Genomic DNA, 17252 nt, shown 5'->3' on the forward strand with positions numbered 1-17252 from the left:
CGGTACCAAAAAAGCTGAAAATAACCCACACTGGGACCATGCAGGTATCTTTTGTTCCTCTGCTAATTGTGTTTAATAGAATTTCCCATTTCAACCTCAAATTTCAAAGGAAATTTGAAGAGGGGAGAAAAAAGTATACTTGAGGTATTATACAAGTATTATCTTGATCATTAGGAATTCTTTCTCTTAAGGTTTCCTTTCAATATCACAATGATACTGAATTCTTTAGCAGGGCTTTGTATTTGAAGGTGCCACCCAAAAGGGAAGTAATAGCAGCAGAGGGAGCAATATGAGACACAACGTGCAGCACACTTGAGGTGGAGTGTGTAGGAAGCCAGTGGTGTATAATGCTCCAGGGGTTTTACTGTGAAATAAGAAAAACAGAATTGGTTTAAAATTAAGCTATGAGATATGGTTCCAGTGGCCTGAACATAGGTAGGCAGAAAAATGAGGCTGACCCTGGAGTGTACCTTGCACAGATTTGCAAGAGTTACTTTAGGAAGTATCCAAATGCCACGGTGCCTGATGGCTTCACTAACGTAGCAAATTAAAAAGGGCTTCAATTATTTAGTAAACAGAACGTTATATAATGAAATAATTCATGTAATATATTCATATTATTCACGGTAATTATCATGATAAGGTTTTAATCAGAAAATACAACACTGTAATTTTTCCCTCTCTCAAATCATTCTAATTTATGCATAGTCAGATGCTGATTTCTTTCTAGACTGTGCTGAATGGTTAGAGATCTCACCCCTTTTCTTGGGTTTTAGCCACATTTGCACTGTATTTGAGCTGTCCAAATGAAAGCCCAGAGGGCTCCTGAGAGAAGTTTGGATGCCTTCCCTGACTGCTGTTTAAATGTTTGTGTATTACAGGCCTCTCTTGGCCAGGGAAGCACATTTGTGATTCTTCTCTGTTGGTTAAATGAAAGCTGCATCCTGGTTGTGGGAAATGAGATGGATGGTAGGAATGACATAGTTGCACAATTCTGCTATGAGATGTGGGAAGCCATGTCTTTTTGCCTGGTGCTAGGAGTCCTAAAGCTGCCTTTGTATCCCCTGGTTAATCCTCGCTTGCCAAAAGAGAAGAGAAAGCTGGAAAACAATACACAACTTCAAAAGTGCATTAGCTTTCATGTTTAGCAGATGTGATGCTGCACCTATGATGCAGAACAGCAGCTTTCCAGCTGATACATCAGCATAGTTCCTTCTTTGGATGTGTACTAGCTCTGTTTTTTATATGGAAGAACATATGTATGAAAGAAATCGGGTTTTAAATGATTACTTGCTTTCCTTCTGGCATTTTAGAGAATGATTTCTTCTTGTTCTTTAAATTCCCCTTGAATTTTTTTTTGAGAGGTTTAGTTATAACCAAATAATGCAATTGGCAGAACTCACTGGGCACCTTATTGTACAAATACAAGTATAAATGTTTTAAAAGAGGGATGGAGCACCTCTCCTATGAAGACAGGCTGAGAGTGTTGGGGTTGTTCAGCCTGGAGAAGAGAAGGCTCCAAGTGGACCTTATAACACCTTCCAGTACCTAAAGGGGGATTAGCTTTTCACACAGGAAGATAAAACAAGGGCTAATGTTTCCTTTCCCCAAACAGAAAGAGGATAGATTTAATTAAGTTATTTGGAAGAAAATTCCTTACTCTGAGGGAAATTGCGCACTAGGACACGTTGCCCAGAGAAGCTGTGGATGCCCCATTCCTGGAGTCTCCAAGACCAGGCTGGATGGGGCCCTGAGCAGCTTGGCTTAGACGAAGGTGACCTTTAAAGTCTCTTTCAACCTAAACCACTGTATGGTTCTATGATCTGTTATAACTGCCAGAAGAATCAAAATCTGGATTTTAGGCAGCACATACTTTATAAAAGTTTGCTACTTTGTATGTAAGAATTTTGCTTTGGATCCCAGATGTAATGTTGTATACAGCAGTTTATCCATCTTGAAGAGAGGCATCTTTCAGGCTGTTTAATAAGATGAATATTTATTCTATCACAAAGGATTATGTAGAGTATTTTGAAAAGTGCTGTTATTTAAAAGAGGTTTTGTATAACAAACCAGAAATTTCCCTGACTGCTTCTAAGTGCGAGCAGAGTAAAAGTAGTAATGTTATTCTGTGCTACGTGTGATACTCATGATAGCCAAAGTGTTGTGATTTCCACTCTTCCTTTCCTTTCTAGTCTGCCAACTGTCATGTTTCCTGTGTATTCCCATTCTCATAGCAGAATTTTTATTTAAAAAAAACCCCAAACTTTATGTTTCGTAATAACAAAATGCCGCTATTCTCTAAGCAGTGCTTCTGCTTCAGGTCTAACTTTACCTTTTTAATGCTTATATGACAGAAGAACAGAGACTTAATTTTAGACACTCAAACCACTACATATTTTTTCTAAATCTCAGGAATCTCCTTTTTCTGTTAAATGTGGAATTACTGCATTACAATAAGGCAGAAGAAGAATGGAGTTGAACTCTTCAACTGTTGATTTTAGACTGAAGTGCTTCTAGTAGGAAATGCCCATAAGCAGTTAAGTGTATTATAGCTGAATAAAGTAATATTAAGGAGGCTCCTCCTCAGTTGTTTGATAAGGAAAGTACTGAGCATATTTAAAACAAAGTATTGATCTGTGTTAGAGAACTGCAGTATTTGGGAAAAGCAAGAACTGGTGTCTGTTTTGGGGAAAATTATTTATGTTCTCTACAAAAAAAAAAAAAAAAGACCTTTTTTTTTTTTAATATCAGAGTCTCTACAGAAACTATGCCTGGGATATTTGGAAGATTTTCTTTAATTTGGAGACTGTGCTTCAGTTATGATAGCATGCCTTCTAAATGCCTTCAGTTAATATTAGTCCTTTGCTAGGGCTACCCTAGTCAGTATCCTAAAATAAGTTTTGTTCTGTGTGCACTCAGAATGACTTAGTATTGAAGGCAAAGACTGTTTTCTTCCCAAAATGGTTTAGTCCTGTTCACTTGGTAAGAATAACTGTTGGCATATTTTCACAGAATGTGAAAATGCGGAGTCATGGTCTAGTTATTTCACAAAATATAATTTAACAGTAGTTGTAAAAGGAGAGGAGGAAGAGAAGGGAGAGGATAAAATATATGATAAAAATTATATATAAAATAGTGCATCTATTTAAAGATAGCTGAAGTTATATCAAGATCATATTGAAATATCTAGCCCATAATTTGAAATGGAGTATAGTAATATACTCTTCTCACTGCTGTCACATATCCATATTTTAATATCTGTGCTGAGATTGTGTATGACTGCTCTCAGGAGAGGTACCTGATTATTCCATCTGCAGCAGATGCCATATGAAAGGAAGAAATGCTACTGCTTATGTATTTTATGCTCTTCTCAAGGAAGGATATTACAAAGAGCTAAGTAGTTTTTCTTGCTGCTTTTTAAATAGGTGCAATTTTTTTGCATATCTTTTCAGCTCATGGAGAAAACTGACAGAGAGTACTACACTCTGGATGACATGTTTGTTTCCAAAGCAGCCAAGAGAGCGCGCAGTGGGGAAGAGGAGGAAGTACAAAGAAGAAAAGCGATCCGTGAGCACCAGCAACTCGCTGCATGCATGGAAAAGTGCCCCTACTGCTTTGACAGCAGTGAACTTTCTAAACATCTTATTATTGCAATTGGCACCAAGGTAAGATAATAGCAATTTAACACAAATGTAGAAATAAAAAAGAAATGATGTTAGAGTGTTTAAAATTAGGAATGAAATTACTTCTCTGGAAGGATTTATTGTTCTGCATCTTACGTTCCTTGCCCTTTCAGTTGATTCCACAACTTCATCAAGGATGAGGAGGAAAAAGATACAAATCTGTTACCAGTTTTAAAGCTAATCTCTGATGTCAGGACTTCATGTTTGTAGAAGACTGGGGTAATAATGAAAGATCTGAGTGCAGATATTAGACTGGAGGTGGATTTGTGGAAGACTAAATCACACTTCATTGGAGGAAATTTGAACTGGTGAAGAACTTATCTTGATATCAAAAAATTTAGGTGGAGAATTCAATTTTTAAGCTTAAAATCCTTTGAAATATCAAGAAGTTTGGTTTGGAAACCTTTCTGCTTCTGCTAATGCTTTTAAAATTCTATAAATATTTGGATTTATAACATCTGAAATACTTCAATATAGCCTTTTTTGTAATTTTTTTCTCTAAAGTTTTAATTTATTATTGATATTTTTATTTGATCTGAGACTTTATTGGTAAAGGAATTAGGTGTATAGATATGTTTTAAGGTACATTGCATTCCTTTATTCCAGAGATTATATATCTAAAAATTAATACATGATGCATATCTATATATATGTGTGTATATAATCAGTGTTTATCTATCTAATAGATAGATAAATATAGAGGGTATCCTGGTTTTGTCTGGGATATTTAGTTTTCTTCCCAATAGCTGATACAGTGCTGTTTTGGTTTTAGGATGAGTGTAATAAGTTAATAAGACACTGATGTTTTTAGTTGTTGCTAAGCAGTGCTCAGGGACTCTTCTGCTTCTCATACTGCCCCACCAGTGAGAAGGAGGGAGGGGCATAGGAAGTTGAGAGGGCACATGGCCAGCACAGTGGACCCTAAGTGACCTAAGAGATATTCCAGACCACGTGAGATCATGCTCAGTGGATAAACCTGGGGAAAAGTTGGCCAGGGGCCAGTGCTTGGGAAGTGGCTGGGCAACAAAAGGTGGGTGGTGAGCAATTGCATCGTGCATCACTTGGTTTGTATGTTTTTGTTGTTGTTATCATCATCGTTATTTAATTTCCTGTCCTTTTAAACTGTCTTTATCTCAACCTACAAATTCTTCTGGTTTTCTGGATTCTCTCTACTTACGTATTATTTATTAAAAATGCATACAGCTGTGTATCTGTATTAAAAAATATTGGAATGCACTAAATCACAGTGTTATTTCATAACAGCTACAATACCACTTGGTTTATAAGGCTGATATTACTGTTTTGGTGGTGGAACTGCTCTCTGGATTCTACTGGTTCATTTGAGCTGCTGGTGGATAATGGGCCCTTTTATAAAGCACTAAAATTGCTAATTCCTTTCTGTAATTAGTAGCTAATGGCTTCTCTTGGTTTGGATTTAGCAAATGATGAATTTCTTAGCCTCAGCAATGGGAAAGTTTTTAATGCTGGAAAACTGGGCACTTGAGTTTTTATTTGCTTTTCCTAGGTGTACTTGTCTCTACCAAGCAGCCAGTCCCTTACTGAAGGTCACTGCCTGATAGCCCCTCTACAACACCATACTGCAGCCACTCTTTTGGATGAGGACATCTGGGAAGAAATCCAGGTCTGCTGAGAAACTGTCTCCTATTCTAACACTTTTGTAAAATAATTTTGTTGTGGATAATAATATCCTTGTCATAAGTATATATTTTCATAATTTGCTATCTGGCAGCTCTGAGTTCAGTAAGGGGCAGAACATTTCTACATTGTGGATTAAAATTAGTGGTCAAATATTGACAGGAAAGAGAGGCAGGGTAAATATGGAAGCAAACTTAGAATTTATAAGCAGTAGAAGAAGTTTCCTGGGATGCTGCAGAACGTTCATCCGTGGAGGTCTTTGAAACTATGTTAGAGGAATTTCCCTTGCAAATGAAGTAGGTACAGCTGATCCCTTCCAGAAAGTAGAATAACTGGCTCAATAGGATTTTCTTGGGAGTGCCAAGGAAAATAAAGTAATAGAGCAGGCAGATAATTTAAAATTAAATGCAAATATGTTGTTTACATATCTTCAGTTTTTTAATCTGTTTTTGGGTGGATATCAATTAAAAGAGAGCTTACCCTTAAAGTGAGATCCCTGTTCGAATCCAATTTTCTACCTTTTTTGAAAAGAATTATTAAAATAAAGTGCCAAGCATGATGAGTTGCACTTTCTCTTATGAAGACATTTTGAAGATTTTGAGTTCTGTTTTGTTTGGAGATAGAAAATAAAGGGAAGATGTAACAAGCTTCTACCAAAGAGATTGACTGTCAATCCCTCACCCCCTGCCATCAGAATTATTACAAGGGGAAAAAAATTGGCAACCTCTTATATTGAAATATTGGAGACTGTATCAGACTAGAGAAAAGTTTCATTGTTGTAGTAGCTGAGATTTAAACCCAGCATCATTTACAAGTTTGTAATTATTTAAGTAATGTTGGTTTTGCTTCCAGTCTGGCAGATGGATTCTCTGACTTTGCAAATTTGTTCCCCACATTTGAATCTCAGGTCTGATGTTGTTTCATATAGTAAATTATACTCCCTTCCAGCCAGGAAGAAAAGGAGTTCTCTAGCATATGACAGAAATGCCTAAGAAAGTTGGATAAGAAGCAAATAAGTGCAACAAGTAGGATCAGGAGGAACAAAGGAGCATGTGGAAAAGTGATAAATATGTTTATCCTAGATTTTCTGTTTACTCTGAGCTCTTAACTAAACAGTTAGGATTTTTTATATTGTATGAGAAAGAAAACAGGGTAAGGAAAAGATAAGCAAATGCAGTCCCTGTCTTCAACTTACTTGCTGGAAAAGGCAACTAATTGCTAAAACCATTATCCTTTGATCCTTTGAATATATTTGTACACAGCTTAGGTATTTCTTTGAGGTGAAGTATTTTGGAAAGTGATGGATACATGACCTTTTTTACCCCAACATCTATGTATTACAGAAGGAGTCTGGAATGCTTTAACAGTCAATGACTAAACTAACTTTCTGATGCCTGAGACATACTTTTTATTACTGTTCAAAGAGAAAAAAATTAGCACACTTTTAAGTATTCACAAAATGTTGTATGAAGTATGTGTTTTAGCTAACTATTTTTGCTGGGTTTAGTTTTTTTTTTAGGATATATCAGAGTAAAGCAAAAATAATTCCTTTATACTGTATGCCTTCAAGCTCTTGAATTTAACATATTGTGTAGTGTAGACACTGATGTGCTCACTTGCCAAAGCAAATATGCATGGAATATTTTTAATATGAAAAAATAGAAATCTTTACACATTCTGTGTTGACTGAACTGTTGCATGTATTAATGTTGTGTGCATCCAAGCATAAGTTAAGCCTTCTTATTTCCCCTTTATGGATGTTTTTTTCCCATTCCAGTGCTAATTATTCTTGATGCTTTGGCCTGCTCAGAATTTGGAGGAAAAGTCCAATGTATTAAAAAACAAGAAAGTGCAGCTGGGGAAAGTTAGCTAACATCTGCTGATATTCTAGGCTTTTTGGTGGATTTGTATTTCAGTTGATACTGCAGGGTAGCAGCTGTAAGTAATAGTCTTTCTCAGCCTTTGGTATCTCACCACATTGCTTGCTTCAGTGTGTTTCAGAAGTAGAGGTCTGGTGGCTGGAGTGACAAGGAGAAGAGGAAAAGTTGTTAATCCACAGTAGCCTGACACTCTGAGCTGTAGAGTCCCATATCAGTCATGGAACACTGAGCAGTGTGTCTTCTGGCTATAATTCAGCAGTTGCTTTAGGGGCATGATGGTAGCATTCTCTTGTCACAGTACGGAGCAGCTCATAAGTAAGGAAAAATTCAGGGCACAAGGACCTGCTTTGAAGAGCTTAAATGCCTAGTTTGGGTGTATATTTGGCCACGTTTCTTAGACTTTTAGTTTGATTCATACTGATCAAGATGGCAAAAGGATGGAGAGCTCAATTTCTAGTCTTGTTGCATTGAGATCCTGGTAGTGATTTGTTTTCCTTCTGTTTTACTTCAGTACTTGCTGATGTTGATCATGTGTATTTGTTTATGTATGTTTGATTCATCAACTCTCCATTTACATTAGGATAAGGAATCAAACCTTTAGATGAGATTAGCCTTTTAATGGTGATGTTTGTACTTCTGAGCATTGTTAACTGCGAAAAAATAGTGCAAAAAGGACTACCTATGAATTATGTGTGACTCAGGGCTATGGTACCTTGGTCCATGAGGCCCCTACAGTTTCTTGGCTTATGCTGTGGAAATGGTATAGAAGCACATGTAAGACAAAAATCTTCATTTTTAAAAAGCATTTTTCAAGATCTTGGGAAATTTTCAGAAACATTCACCCTATCAGAAAGTCAGATCTTTTGTGCACTTGAAAATGAGTTTGAATGATTCTCAGAAAACATCCCTTATTCTTGGTAATGTTCATATGTTCAGGATCTGAACATTGTAAGCTGTAGAATGATGCTCTTGCATATCTTGGATGCCACTGTCAAGAGCCAGGGAACAGCCAGAGCCAGCTGCTCTGCAGGAAAGCATGTCAGGGGTGCAAGGTGATGGGCAAGGCAGATGGGGGAGGTCATCTCACTGGCAAGGTACCAGGCCAGGAGTGTTCCCATAGCAGCAGGCAAGGTCATCCATGGCCCAGTGATGGCCAGGCAAGTTTACAGTGATGGCTTAGGTCTGAGATTAAGTCAGGGCCAAGAACTGCCTGATAGCTGGCTGGGCACAAGCATCCCTTAAACAGCTCAGACAAGGACCAAAAGAGAGAGCCTGGACTTAATTGCAGCATCTGAGTGACAGGGGAGCAGGTCCTCACTTCTCATATCTCTTCAGTACCCCATCTCTTTCTGCTGGATCTGATCCACTTCACAAGTGCAGCGCATCAGAGCTTCTCACCTACATGGGCAGCCAGAGCCCCAGTAGGTAGAAGAGGCTGCAGGGCCTCTTGGGTGTGTGCAGGACCCTGTCACTGGAGCTATCAGAATTGTTCACTGAAGTACACTTTGAATAGGTGCAGCACCTCATCCCTCTGACAGGGAACTGGTAAATGTAGTTTGAGGCCACACATAATGAGTATTACATTTGGTTTGCTTCCATACAGTGAAGATATAACTTTACTTTTTGAGGCAATTATTAATATTAGACTTAATGATCAAGCATGCCTAGTGGAAATACTTTACTTCTTTTAATTTTTTTTTGGTTAAACTGTATAATGGGAAGAGTGGTAAAAGGGTAATTATAACAATAGTCAGTAAAAGCCAGGTCATTACCTTCTTAGAAATTGCAAGCTTGGGAACTACTGTTAAAGCCATGTTCTTTTATGGAGCACTGCAGTTAAGTTCAACATAGATTCAATTTCAGCTGTAAAAATAGGTGGTATTTATTAAAACTAAGCTTGTAGTGTTAATTGTGTTTTTAATTGTGTTAAAGTGTTAATATTGTGTTTTTAAAAATACTTTCCTAGACTTCCTATGTTTTTTATAATAGGAAATGTAGTTAATATTAAATTAGTAAATAATACAGAATTTTCCTAGTATTGCTGCTGTTTTCCATTTTATTGTTAGTTTATTAAAAATACAATATACAAGTGAAGTAATATATCTGAAAGTTCTGCAAACTTAGTTTAATTAACACTTTTTTTTTTTCTTTAAACAGATGTTCCGAAATGCATTGGTGAAAATGTTTGAAGCTAAAGACTTGGACTGTGTGTTCCTAGAAACAAACATGAGTATGAAGAAGCGGTATCATATGGTATATGAATGCATTCCTCTTCCAAAAGAAGTAGGAGATATGGCTCCAATCTACTTTAAGGTACATAAAAATGTTTTTGTCTGAAGTAATTTGAATGTATATATCGTAATTCATCTATTTAGGGAAAACAGTTTGGATATGCAAGTGCTGTTTTTGAAAACGTGTTCTTTGATCCTTCTTCTGGATCCATTCTTTGCTAATATTCCTTGATTGTAAAATAAGTGGTGTGAAATAATTCAGTTTTTCAAGTAGACAATGGAAGAGCTGTTTTTCACTGAGCTTTTGTCCCAAGTCTGACTGCACTGAAAATGCTAGAAGATGAGAGAATTGTAGTCTCTTGAAGTGCATTAAGGATTGCAGTACTTCTTGAGTCCTGTAGTATAAACTTAAAATGCAACACTTGAGCCTTGGGAAACATTAAATGAGAAAATAATGTTTTTACTTTAAAATTTTAAGAAATACCAACGTAGATATTATTTCATGCCTATTTTATTTCAGTAAGCCCAAATTTTACAGGTGTCTTAGGCCTCTGATGAATATTCTACAGTGTGATAGATATTTCTTCTGTAGCTTTTCTGGTCTCTTTCCCCTAACTTTTCAAGAAACGGTTCATTGAGACTTTTGTCTGGAATTGAGTCCTTTCAGCTTTCAGCAGCTGATTCATTATTTGCCTTTTATAAGTGAATTATTTTATTTGATTTTTGAAACACTGTTTATGCTTTCTGGAAATGATGTGATTAGGTTTTGACAAAGTGGGGCAGCAGTATGGTGAACAACAATACAGTAAATTTTGCCACATTTGAAACCCTCCACCTGTTAGATCTGACTGCTGTGCTTCAGGTGCTGGTAAAACTTGTGTTCTCTTTGAATACTCAAGGAACGAGAAAGAACAAGATTTAATGCAATGTCATTTATTTCAGAAGTATCTACCATTAAAATGCACAGCAAATGAAATTTAAAAGGTACCAACTCTACATTATACCCATTCCATACAATGGGGAATACAGAGTCATCTTTGGCTTTTTAAGGGCAATCATCCTTCTAAGCTGAATTCTTCTCTTAGTCTTTAAAAGAGAAAGGCTAATTTAGTGTAATTAATTTGTAAGCGGTTTTGTATGGGGTGAGTAAAAAGAGAATGTGACCTTGTATTTGAAACTTGTGTCAAGCAAAGTTTAATTTAAAAAAGAAACAGACTAACTGAATTGGGTGGGTCTGAAGAGACTATATGATGCCTTTATAAAAAGTAGCTTATGGAAATAAGAAAGGTTACCAATAGTAAAGTTCTTTTGTTAAGAAGTAATTGTTACTTGCACTACTACAATGTACTTCACTGCAGTTAGTTCTTCCTTTGCTATAGGAGGGACTATTTTCACCTTAAGATAAACTCATTTTACAGAAAGCTATAATGGAGTCTGATGAAGAGTGGTCCATGAACAAGAAATTAATTGATCTTTCTTCAAAAGATATTCGGAAATCTGTAAGTAATGAAGTGGTTTATATCCTGAATTTATTTTCAAATTCTTCTAATATTTTTCCTTTATTAACTGCTTCAAAGAGAGAAGAAAGGGAACACAATTAGGTTAGTGCATCAGAAGATGGCATAGGTATGAGGAGAAGTACCAGTCTGCACTCTTAACTGACATTAGGGAGAAGATTCCTATTTATTTCAACAGTTGGTGGACTAAGCTGCCAGCATTAGTTGAGAACAAAGCAGACACTCTGAGGACATGTACTGGCATAATTTTCTTGATTAACTTTTAGAATTAAGGTAGATCAAAGATTTTGCAAATTACTTTCCTGGAACAACTGTGATGTGTCTTTTTCATTAACCTAGAACAGCCGTTTGTGTTGCTAAGTTTATGGAGTGGAAATATAAATAGAATTATGAATCTTTTTTTTTTTTTTAAACAAGGGAACAGTACCCTCGCTGTCTCCTGGATACTGCGATGAAACATCTTTGTATAAACAAATCTTAAAGGAATAATGCTGGATTTATTAGGTTTGAAGATTTTTAATATTGAGGTGGAAGATGTGTGTTATATAGCCACACATTTTTGTGACTATTATATATTTATTGAAGGTAGGCTAGTTTTCAGATTAAGTTGGGACAGTTTTTTACATTAATACCATGTATTAATTGTATCAATTAAATTGAACATAAAGTGTTACACAGTTGTGTGATTTTAACATTATCATAGGGTAAGGAATGTCTGTAGGCTTCAGGACAATTGGAGAGTGTGGCTTAGTGACTGAGCTGAGGTTTGGGAATTTGGAAAGTTGTACTGGGAGATGGTAGTACCTGGCTGGAAGATCAGATATGGCTGAGACATCACTGTAGTGGGTGGATTGTGTGCAGAAATTGTGAGAAGCAAGACAAAACTGAACTTTCCTGTAAGGTGTCACCTGCCAACCCTTTTTTCTTTATTTAATGATTATTTTTTAAGTCCATTTAAAGTGTTAAATGCTTCTTGCTATGCTACATTGCTCCTCTTTATTAAGTCATGATTATTTTTAGAGTCAGTATTTCAAGCAGCATATGGAACATGTCTTTTGAAAGTTGAATGGTTATTTGGACTGTAGCAGAAGAAATGCTTATGAATTGGAGGCTTTGTAAATCTTACCAGCACAGAAACATCCTCAACAATTAAAAGAGTGAAAAATAACTTGTTGCACTGATAGAGCAGAACTTACTTGCAGTCTTGTAGCAATAAATGGATCTACTTGTGTTAGACTGAAGGGTCTTTGTTGTGGCAGGTATCCAGCATCTCCCCTGCAGGCTTACAGAATTATTAAGTTGTCTGATTTGGCAAGTTAAGGATAATATTTGTCCATTCACACAGAGGGGGTTTCTGGTAATCTCTTGTCCAAAAAGATGTTTCCCCTTCCCCATGACTGTCAATTTTTTCACTGGGTAAATATTTCCTGTTACCAGTCAACATCTTATCTTTAATAACTGCAGCTTGCTAGTTGTTGTCCTAAAATTCCCGTTAAACTTAGGTAATTCAGAGGTGTGGAGTCAGGCACATAGCTGGTGTCCCCATCTCTTTCCTGCTATTCCAGCTGTGGCCTTGGAAGTTCAGCCACCCCAGTCACCCTTTCTTCAGTGTCTTTTTGTCCAGTTGCTGAATGTTGTCATTTTCCCTTACCTGCTTTACTATTGCTTTGCTATTTCCCTGTTGCAATTTTATCCTACATGTAGTTGGTTTGAGAGGTAATTTAAAATAAAATGTGATGCTATCAACTACAGAACCATGTTCAAATTCATTCTCCTGTGGGGAGGTTGACTAAATGCCAACAATGTTTGTTAAACTTGTGAAAATGTGGTTTTGCATGCGCAGGTTCCTAAAGGGTTGCCGTACTTTTCTGTGGACTTCGGCCTTCAGGGAGGATTTGCTCATGTGATTGAAGATCAACACAATTTCCCTCATTACTTTGGAAAGGTACTGTTATGTAAAAGATTAATTTACCAATTACATTCTATTTTGGAAAATTTAAGTAATTAAACCAAGATGCTGCCAGAACAGTTACTTTGATGTACCCTATCTCAGTTTATTATCTGTCTTTTCTTGATGAGTCACTGTAACTTGGCTTGTCTAATGAAGGAATAGTTGATTTTTTCACTGGCTGATACTGAGATTGTGATTCTAAATTTGTGTTTCTTTTCATTTGATCTGAACTGCTGATATTTGACATTATAGGTATATAATCTTATAGATGGAAGATACTTTCATCTACTTAAGAATTTTTGTGGCCATAGTATTGATACATAGGTGCACTGCTGAATAACGTATAAATTAATGTGCCTGCACATACAGACTCACAGACTCCTACTAAAATCCTCGTGTGGTTAAATTGTTACTCATGGTGTGTATAGTGTAAAATGTATATACAAGGAGAGCTGTAATAAATTCTTCCTTTCTTTATTATGCCACAGAAAACATTTTTTGAAAGAGTCTGTGCTGCAAAAACGTGAAGAGTGATTGGGGACAAATGTAACACTAGAGACAGCAAAGTGGGCAGCTTGCTTTCTCTGAGTTTACCTTAATCACAAATGCACTAATGCATTAACTGTCTTGCAGTGTTGGGATATTTAAGCAGTACATGAATGTGCTGTGCTTACAAGAATTTTGCTGAGGCAACTAACAACAGCAGTTCTAAGTTTAAACTGGTATATTTTTCAGAATTTCGAGTTTTAATTAGCACTTGAAGAAAACGGACAATCTCATAATTTGAAAATCCATATTTCTGTATTCTGGGATAAGATAGTGTTAAGTAATGCAGTAATTTTGCATTTATCATTATCCATCTTACTTTTACTTGCAAAGGAAATTATTGGTGGCATGCTGGACTTGGAACCACGGCTCTGGAGAAAAGGAGTCAGACAGAACTTTGAGGAGCAGAGGAAAAAGGTGTTGCAGTTTGCACAGTGGTGGAAACCATATGACTTCACCAAAAAGAAAGAATGATAACAACTTGCAGTCAAGGACTATATTAAGCCATGAATTACACTTCAGATGTCAAGAATAACACCAATGTGTTATGTGTGGCTAATATATTTCAAAATATAGGATATTGTTTAATTGCTGATGATATGTTTCTGTTTTGGACACTGGATCACATGTACCTGCAAACCTGAAACACCAGGTTGTACAGTGAGTTTAGTTTTTAGGGTTTTTTTTTTATTTTATTTTTTCAATATCCATGTGGCCATTTGAGTTCTTAAAATGTAATTTTTGCTTTTGGAGTTTTTATAATCTTTGGGACAACTGATATTTTTTATAATGCATTAAGCCAGTGCTTAATTATCATGAACTTTTGTCAAAAATGGTGTATATTTTAAGAACATTTTGATTAATAAAGATACATTGCTGCAGAAGGAAATTTTACAGAAAATAGTCTTCTGATTTTGTGTCCTTGTGGTCTTCCAATTGAGGTCATTGCAGTAACACAAACATTCACAAAGGATGTTATTGATAAACCTGCTGTTGCCCCCCTGCACAAGAATGAATGCAATTTTTTGTACTGTTTTTCAATATGAAGTAGTTGTTTTTCAAGCACAAAGGATAATGAGACAGTCCATAGCCAGTGGCAAATGGCAGCTTTAATAGTAACAGTAAAAGAAGAATCTCAAGGGAAAACTCTCTCTGATGGCCAGCAAAGAAGAAAATCATCACAAGGATCTCCCCAAGTGATTCTCCTCCCCTGGGCATCCCTTCTAGTGTCACAGGTGGTTTGTCATAATACTTTGCCCTAACAGTTTTCATCAAGAGCAGCTCAAATTCCCTGCTTGTTTTTCCTACTTGTGATGCCATTAAAGCTGTTTGAAGTGTGCTCTGACCAGAGTCAAGAGTTGCATGTTACTTGATTGTTAAGCATGGATGTCACTAGGAAGTGCCTGCATGCTATTTCAAGGACCACTTTCCACCATTTTATTTGCTAGATTTTGGTTTGGGTATTTTTTTTTGTGTAAAAGATAGGAAATGAGGGTAGGGAAGTGTGAGGTGGGGAAAGGAAGATTCTTGCACCAGTGTCCACTTCACTTCCTGTGGAAAACCCTGATGTAGCAGGCTCGGGTTTTGCAGGTAGGCAGCTGGGAGAGCAAGGAGAACAGGATACAAGGACAGAAGGACATGGATAGAAACATTGCAGCAGGGCAAGGGAAGGGGTGCAGACTTGTGAACAGAAGGCTGCAGTGCTCCAGGGAAAGGCTGCAAACTGTGGAATGGGGAAACCCCTTGGCATAGGAAAGGTTAAGGCTTTATGTAAGTGTGTCAATGTGCTTCCTGCACTTTTCCTGCTAAACTATTGCTCTCTAAAGCTCTGTTAACTATTGTGAACTGCTCAGATTAAGAAATGGTTGACTAAATATTACAGGGTTGAATAAGTTTTCATTTCTAGTCCCTTGGTGGTCTTTTGCAGCTTTGCTGAAGACCTGGTGCTTTCTCTGTTCCTCCCCCACCACCACATTTTGGCAAATAAATCTGGTAGAGATAGAAATCTGCTGTGTTGTGAATTGTTTTCTGTAGTACCTTTGTCAATTGGTGCCACTGCAAGAGAAGTATCTTAAAAGTAAGCTTTGATGATGATTGTAGTGATCCAATGTCTGATGTGTTTACCAGCAAGCCATGGATAAAAGGGATAGTTCTACTGTTCTCCAATAAGTTTTGATTTTCCTTAGGCTACTGGGAAGATTGCTTAGCAAATAGGATGTGAAAGAGTAGCTGCCTCTAGTTGATTAGAATATGGCAATGCTGAATCAGATTTAGCTAAACTCCAATCTTTGGTGGTATAAAGCATGACTAAAACTTGTTTTCTCTGAAAGCATATGTAGCCTCCAGTCTCATCTGCCCCCTGGGATGCAGGCTGGCAGCAGCAGAAGTGACTGTCTTTTAAGGACATGGAAAAGTCTTAATCCAATGCTGTGCTGGAAATGCACTTTTTCTGACATCACTTCCCTCAGAGTTTGTGTTCCTCAAGGGAAGTGTTATGTTTCAGAAAGAATATCCAGCTTGTATATAGAAAAGTCCTTTGACTTATGCTCTGTGCTTATTTTATTCTGGTTTCAGCGAAACTACGAAACCAGTGGTATTGCTTGGAAAGGACTCTGAAATAAGGGATAAGAGTAACTCAAGCTAGTGCTACAGGAAAATGTTTCTTACCCTTTTTACCACATACACTGAGAATAGTATTTGGTAATTGAACACAGACCAGACATACATATTGTCATGTTAAACTACTCCTCCTCATAAATATTTCTAAATATTCATGAGGTCATGACAGTCAAGGCACTGTGGAAGGTATGGTATGCTTAAACTTCAGTCCTTCCTTTTATAAATACTAAAAATTTTAAATAGACCTCTTTCATCTGGAAGAATACCCAATAACTAAGTTCTTTAGCATGAAGAGGTAGAAAATATAAATTCAGGTGTCTTTGGGGAAAACAGGGATTGGAAGCTTATTATAGCATATAATAATAATATATAAAATATATATAATTATTATAATAATAATATATTATTATATAATTATTCTTATTATAAATGTTGTATATTTCTTATAAATGTGCTTCTGTGTACTCTTTTGTGTGATCAGGGAGGAAAAGGATCTTCTTTCTTCAAGTGAATCCATGTGTATGATTTAGCAGATATTAGTTTATATCTGTGTCTTACCTTGTGTTACAAGAAGATTGTATAATATGTGCTGCTACTCTTCTGAAAGGAAAACAACATGTTAAAATTCTCATGTAAGAAGAGAAATTTTGATGGTTCCCTTGAGAGTTCTTTCTTTGGTTGAAATTTCTTTAGAATTTCCTGTTTTCTGCATTTGTTGTTTTATCATTAAAATGTTTTTCTAATTCCAACTGGACTACGGGTGAAAAGTCATGGAAACACTCCTGCTTTAAGTGTAGCTGTAACAAGATCTTTAATATCCTAGGTAAATTAGGACTAGATACTAGAATACATCTTTACCTACAAGCATCTTTACCCTCCCTGGCTTCTGGGTGTTACCTAAACACTGTACACAGAGGCACATCTCTCACATTGGCTATGTTACAGAAAGCACAGTCTGAGCTGTTGATGCTTGGGTAGTTGTAAAAAGGTCGTTCCTCAGTGCTCAGGCTGTATGTGCCTTTGTACATGTGCTCTGAGGGCAGCTGGCAGCTTGAAATTGCTCTGATGAACCAACTTTAACTTCTGTATTAGAGTTGAAAATGCATAAATTCATTATTTTTACATTTTAGCTTTTGTAAAGCGAGTACACTAAAGCATACATGCAGTAA

At 36.6% G+C, this 17252-nt stretch overlaps 1 protein-coding gene across 1 annotated transcript in view; it reads left to right on the plus strand.

Moving 5' to 3' along the window:
• CWF19L2 (CWF19 like cell cycle control factor 2) overlaps window positions 1-14353 on the plus strand; it is a 61725-nt gene extending 47372 nt beyond the window's left edge. The window contains exons 13-18 of the mRNA XM_015640786.1: window positions 3453-3665; window positions 5209-5325; window positions 9377-9532; window positions 10869-10949; window positions 12811-12912; window positions 13798-14353. Of these exons, the coding sequence (XP_015496272.1) occupies window positions 3453-3665; window positions 5209-5325; window positions 9377-9532; window positions 10869-10949; window positions 12811-12912; window positions 13798-13938 (810 nt within the window). The 3' untranslated portion in view covers window positions 13939-14353. The remainder of the gene's footprint in view (window positions 1-3452; window positions 3666-5208; window positions 5326-9376; window positions 9533-10868; window positions 10950-12810; window positions 12913-13797) is intronic.
• Window positions 14354-17252: the final 2899 nt, after the last annotated feature.

The sequence above is a fragment of the Parus major genome, chromosome 1 (assembly GCF_001522545.3).
Source record: "Parus major isolate Abel chromosome 1, Parus_major1.1, whole genome shotgun sequence".
In the NCBI taxonomy this organism is placed as follows: Eukaryota; Metazoa; Chordata; class Aves; order Passeriformes; family Paridae; genus Parus; species Parus major.